We start from the raw sequence: 6,743 nt of genomic DNA on the forward strand, positions 1-6,743 counted from the left end.
CCGATTCAAACGTTTATATATGGAATTGACAACAGAATGCTGTTCTTCACCACATCAACCTCATTTCATTTCAAATTTGCATGAAAGCACTTTATTTTGATTATTAAAATGTATGTAAACATAGCAACTGAAGCATTCAAATCTATTCAGTTTCAGGACGCCACAGCCAAGTGTGAACATAAATGATGATCGTACTGCTATTTCACGTTTTTGATGCTATTGTCATACAAAACTTTTACATTTAACTGGAATTTCCATCTAAGAAGTCCTGAGTGCCCCTATTTACTTCGACTCAAAGAGAAATGTGAATGAGAAGTCTTTATTTATAACCAGCTAACCTTGATTTTTTATCGCTGGAGGTCAGCCAGTGATTCAGCCGTGATAAGTCAACCCTCAAAACCATTCAGTCTTTCCTTAGAAATGTTTTGTAATCCTACCCCCCTTTTTCAGTTAAAAAAGACATTAACAAAACTGATTTTCTCTTCAGTATTTGGCTGGAATGTCATTTAACACCACATAGCAAAACATCCAAAAGCTAAACAGGAAAATCCCCTTGGCTCATCCCATATCCCAAACATTAAAAAAGCGTATCATACACTTTTATGAAATACACAGTCATGGGTGTTTGTGACTTTCTTCAGAAGCCAGCCTTACTGAATCAAGTACATAAACATACACTGCATTTTATTATGGTGTATTTTGCAAATGGTAATGTTTAAATCATTTGAATCTTTTATATTTAGAGTCCAGCTTCTTATAGCAAACAAAAAGTCTGATTTGCACGTTTGCACTGTTTACAACATTTACAGTAAGAGCCAGCTCTTCTCTTACTTTTTAGAGTTTAATTACACCCCATTGTTATGGTTTTACAGTAAGTAGTGATAGAAACTATAACTGTAGTTTTGGTAGAAACTTCAGAGCCATAGAAAGTATGACTCTCATGCAGTTTAGTCCACGGAGAGGGCTATTTAATGCACGACCACCCGACACAAACGCAACACCCACCTATGCGTTTCCCATTCTCGTGTGCCACAATCTTGCACTGCTCTTGGTAAACAAACTCCTGGGATTTCGTCCTTTTGCGAAGCTTACGTATACAAGACATGGCCGAAATTCCTCAACGGGATCGACTGTAATCGGCGTAGTTTGTCTAGAAAAATAACATGAGGCAAGAAAACCATGACGTTTGCAAGTCTGTGTTTCTATGGGCGGGTTCTAAACCTGCAAAAATCAGCCTGTTTTTAGTTCACTTGCTCTATCTCGTGTTTTCACGTCCAGAAGTCTGGCACGTCATGGCATGCCATGTGGTATTTATATAACATATAATCCTATAATAACACATGTAATATTTACATTTACATGTCTGGCGATACAGTTTTCTCAGCATGCTTAAAACATTTTACGTCCTCCAGTTTCCATGTAACATTTAGGCTACATTTTGCCTGATGTCTGCCAACGTGCCTTCTTTCGAGGTATTTCACTTATGCAAGAGTCTTTGGTTGTGAACGAATCTTTTAAATGGAAGAATCTATCTTATTTGACTCCTAGCTATTTACTTCGCTTAAGTTTCTCCAGGGTTGCTGAACCAAAAACGAACCAATAGCATTCCAGGCGTGTTGCGATTAAGCATTTCATTGGCTGGACCTGGTGAACGAACCGCCCCCTGAGCGGTCACTGAGCAAGTCAAAACTCATAGCTGTACTAATTAAGACAAACCTGAATGAACTGGATACATTTGCTGACCAGCTAAAGAGGCGGTCGTCCTATAGCTCAAATCAAACTATGGATTTCTATGGAATCTAAGGAGATGTAATCTGAACAAATCAGTGAGCGAATCTAAATGAATCCTTTAGTGAACCGATTCGGAGTCACTTTGATGACTCACTAGTTCAAATGAAATTTGTCACAGGGCGCCTTCTTCTGGATGAATCCTCGTGTTGACATTAGTTAACCTCATGCTGAATGTGAGCTGGCACAAGTGAAGATCCACGAAAATAATATTAATTATATATAACCATACAATATATAAGCTACATTAACTTCAGTAGTGTGGATTTGTTTGTAAGATGCAATGTTCATAAATGACATGGTATTATTCTGAACTCATGAATCTGTTTTAAACGACATATTAAAGTTTTAAGATGTAGGACAAGTCAGCAAACCCCTGAGGTGATGGAAATGTTCTTATGATGCCAGCAAATGTAAGGCAGCTTATTTACATTTAATAGCAGTTCTGCTTGTGCAACAGTAAACAAGATGGTCATAACACGTCGTATGTCTGAAAACAACCGCGCGAAAGCAAAACAACTAAGTAAAATATTTCAGAATTTGTTTTTTAAAGTAAATTGCCTAGTATAAGGTCTGTGGCACTGTAACATTCAAATGTTCACATTGTAGTGTTAATATAGCCTGTTGACATTTCAAATCAATTTTTTTCACTTCTCGCTGGGAATAATTATGACATCACTGCAAAACTTACCAAGTCTGCCGACAATTCCATTGACTTCCATGATTCCTTCTGTTGTTTTATTTAGCCTTTGCTTTCAGTTGCAGTATATTCCAGTATATTTCGCGTCCCAAAGCCACTCAGAGCCGCCCAAGTACTGACTGGGTTGAGTAGAGCCCGTGTCCTAAACCATCCAGTGGCAGGAAAGTTAAGTGTGCTGTGTGTGGAACCCGCCTATTTCTAGTACAGTATCGGCAATTCGCCAACACCCAAAACAACACCGGTCTTTCAAGTCTCAGGTCTCAATGATGCCCTGTATTTTAAGTTTCACTTGTTTCCACCTATTATAACCGACTAAAGGTTAATTAAGTAATGAGTGTGCTTTGATGCCGATTTGCAGAAGGAGATCTTGTCCGTGGCTACAGTTGGTTTTGATGCATTTCTTCAAAGACTCACCCTTGTTCTGTAATTCTGTAACAGTTGAGAGTGTTGCTCAAAGCCTGACAGTGAATAAAACCAAAGTGCTGGCTATAGTTGTATTCTTAATCTGACCCTCAACCTAGATGTGTTTCATAAGCACATCATTATCTTATCATTCAAGTGTAAGGAAATAAAAGTCAATGTAGTCTTTGATTTACATAGAATGTTAAGAAAATGTCTTCTTTTCACTGCATTTCACCCAAGGCCTTTGAGACTTAATTCTACAGCTTTTTTGTTTTTATGTTTCACTTGAGGATTGATTTATCTGAATATGGGACTTTGAATACATAGAAGGCTGTTTGTTTGTTTAGTATTAAATGTTACTGTTGATTTATTGTGAGTGATTGTGTTGCATCTCTTTACGTGATGGGAAAAAATCAGAATGCCTCCAATTATTTTACCTATGTAAAAACCAAACAAGAGTGATCTAATTATGTCTTGCATTGTAGACAGGGTGTGAAGCAAAGTCCAATAGCATACAGCTCATACAACCGGGCTGCTTGGGATTTTGAAAATCATCCTGCCTGGCAACTTTTAACACACCCTTCAAAACCACCAAGCCATACCTGATCTTAAGGTATGTAGAGGTGTGTATGCTATTTTTGGATGGGTAACATGTAATGTCATAAATTTATGGTCATGATGCATGCATACCATGACAGTGACTTACCACCACTTTGCTTTACTATTACAATATGTATCTATCTATCTATCTATCTGTCTATCTATCTGTCTGTCTGTCTGTCTGTCTGTCTGTCTGTCTGTCTGTCTGTCGGTCTGTCGGTCTATCTATCTATCTACCTGTCTGTCTTTCTATCTATCTATCTATCTATCTATCTATCTACATCTCTATCTATCTATCTATCTATCTATCTATCTATATATCTATCTATCTACCTATCTGTCTGTCTGTCTGTCTACCTGTCTGTCTATCTATCTATCTATCTATCTATCTATCTATCTATCTATCTATCTACATCTCTATCTATCTATCTATCTATCTATCTATCTATCTATCTATCTGTCTGTCTGTCTGTCTATCTATGTATCTATCTGTCTGTCTGTCTGTCTATCTTTCTATCTATCTATATCTATCTAAATGTTAGCTTGGTGAGCATAGGAGGCTTCTCTAACCACAAATTATTCATATAGACTATCTATCTATCTATCTATCTATCTACATCTGTATCTATGTCTGTCTGTCTGTCTATCTATCTATCTAAATGTTGGCTTGGTGAGCTTTTCTAACCACAAATTATTCATATAGACTATCTATCTATCTATCTATCTATCTATCTATCTATCTATCTATCTATCTATCTATCTATATGTTGGCTTGGTGAGCTTCTCTAACCACAAATTATTCATATAGACTATCTATCTATCTATCTATCTATCTATCTATCTATCTATATATCTATCTATCTATCTATCTACCTGTCTGCCTGTCTGTCTGTCTGTCTATCTATCTATCTATCTAAATGTTGGCTTGGTGAGCATAGTAGGCTTCTCTAACCACAAATTATTCATATAGACTATCTATCTATCTATCTATCTACATCTCTATCTATCTATCTATCTATCTACATCTCTATCTATCTACCTATCTATCTATCTATCTATCTATCTATCTATCTGTCTGTCTGTCTGTCTGTCTATCTTTCTATCTATCTATCTATCTATCTATCTATCTATCTATCTATCTATCTATCTGTCTGTCTGTCTGTCTGTCTGTCTATCTTTCTATCTATCTATCTATCTAAATGTTGGCTTGGTGAGCATAGGAGGCTTCTCTAACCACAAATTATTCATATAGACTATCTATCTATCTATCTATCTATCTATCTATCTATCTATCTATCTATCTATCTACATCTCTATCTATCTATCTGTCTGTCTGTCTATCTATCTATCTATCTATCTATCTATCTATCTACATCTCTATCTGTCTGTCTGTCTGTCTATCTATCTATCTATCTATCTATCTATCTATCTAAATGTTGGCTTGGTGAGCTTCTCTAACCACAAATTATTCATATAGACTATCTATCTATCTATCTATCTATCTATCTATCTATCTATCTATCTATCTATCTATCTATCTATATATATATATCTACCTGTCTGTCTGTCTGTCTGTCTGTCTATCTATCTAAATGTTGGCTTGGTGAGCTTTTCTAACCACAAATTATTCATATAGACTATCTATCTATCTATCTATCTATCTATCTATCTATCTATCTATCTATCTATCTATCTATCTATCTATCTATCTATCTATCTATTGGCTTGGTGAGCTTCTCTAACCACAAATTATTCATATAGACTATCTATCTATCTATCTATCTATCTATCTATCTATCTATCTATCTATCTATCTACCTATCTATCTATCTATCTATCTACATCTCTATCTATCTATCTGTCTGTCTGTCTTTCTATCTATCTATCTATCTATCTCTATCTATCTATCTATCTATCTAGCTACCTGTCTGTCTATCTATCTATCTATCTATATAAATCTATATAAATCTTTTGTAACATTTCTAAAAATGTCACGTTTGATCAATTAAATGGATTCTTGCTGATTAAAATATCTTACTGACTCCAAAAAAGCAAAAGTAGTGTACATTTCGTTGTTTAAATGTCCAAATGTTTTAGAGGCCGTTTTAAATGTCTCTTTTGTTACAGTTTTTCTCAGTCGCTTTGGTGCATTTCTCACAACACTATTTACATTTGCACAACAGTTAATGCATTTCTCAAAACAATTAGTACAAACTGCAAAACCTAGTTGATAACCTGCAAAAGCGTGTCACTTGCTCAAAATGGATAGCTCATTCCTCAAAAGCAAGTATTTATGTCAGTGAAAGTGTCAGTGTCATCAAGATGAAAAGTCCTGACACCATTGTTTATGAACAAGATAGTCAAATGGCTTTGTCATGTTTTCATTATGACAGTTTACTCTGTAAATTTTTTCCTATGCAAAAAAGTCAGATTTTGGTGACACTTCCTGAAAATGCTCAAGACAGCACTATATACTATTTGCACAGCCATTTGAAAACTACAGTAAAGCTAGACATTACTGTATTTAGTGAGGTATCTGAGTACAAGACACTGAATATGTATGTTTCACATTTTTACTTCATATGCTCTTTGCAATTCTAATTTATTCAAAGCATTGTGCAAACGAATAAATACACCCTTATTTACAACAAACATAAACTCCCTTTGGGTAGAGCTGTGCACAATTGTAAACAATCTTGCAGTACATATTGGAACTGAACCTACAACATACATAGGTCTGTAAATCATTGATGCACATTTGCAGAAATTGTTCAATTTAGAAGACATTTTCAGGAAAAAAAAAAATTAAAATTTTTTATAAAATTTGCTTGACAGATTTTGACAACTAGTTCAACATTTTTGTATGTAATGACTCAAGCAATGAAATGAGGACTATTAGTTTTATATGGAATGACTATTCAGCATTCACAAGTTTAGTTAATTTTGACTGACATGACATAAGCAAATGATAATGTTATAAAACAGCAGAGAGTTGTATGAAAGCAATTGATGCATGTCCAAAAGCATTTGCAATTTGTTGGAAGGAATGAGAAACTGCTACTATGATGTGCACAAATGACTAAATGTTGTGGAGGTTAAAGTAAATGTTGTGCAAATGTAAATAGTGTTGTGAGAAATGCACCAAAGCGACTGAGAAAAACTGTAACATAATTATATCGTTTTGGATACGGAGCTTTTAGGAGGCTCCTCCGGGTGACTCTCACTGTTACTATGGTGACGTCCTAAACAAACA

General features: G+C 35.2%; 1 protein-coding gene across 2 annotated transcripts in view; it reads right to left on the reverse strand.

The window, feature by feature from the left end:
• The window catches only part of plcd1a (phospholipase C, delta 1a), a 29,279-nt gene extending 26,360 nt beyond the window's left edge, over positions 1-2,919 (reverse strand). The window contains exon 1 of one of the 2 annotated variants that reach the window (XM_051097985.1): positions 2,480-2,919. In XM_051097985.1, coding sequence (XP_050953942.1) covers positions 2,480-2,510 — 31 coding nt within the window. In that variant the 5' untranslated portion in view covers positions 2,511-2,919. Of the gene's footprint in view, positions 1-1,005; positions 1,196-2,479 lie in introns of those variants that run through there. The other variant, XM_051097984.1, reaches the window with a different exon arrangement.
• Between the last annotated feature and the right edge of the window lie 3,824 nt (positions 2,920-6,743).

The sequence above is a fragment of the Labeo rohita genome, chromosome 24, assembly GCF_022985175.1.
Source record: "Labeo rohita strain BAU-BD-2019 chromosome 24, IGBB_LRoh.1.0, whole genome shotgun sequence".
NCBI classification, from domain to species: Eukaryota; Metazoa; Chordata; class Actinopteri; order Cypriniformes; family Cyprinidae; genus Labeo; species Labeo rohita.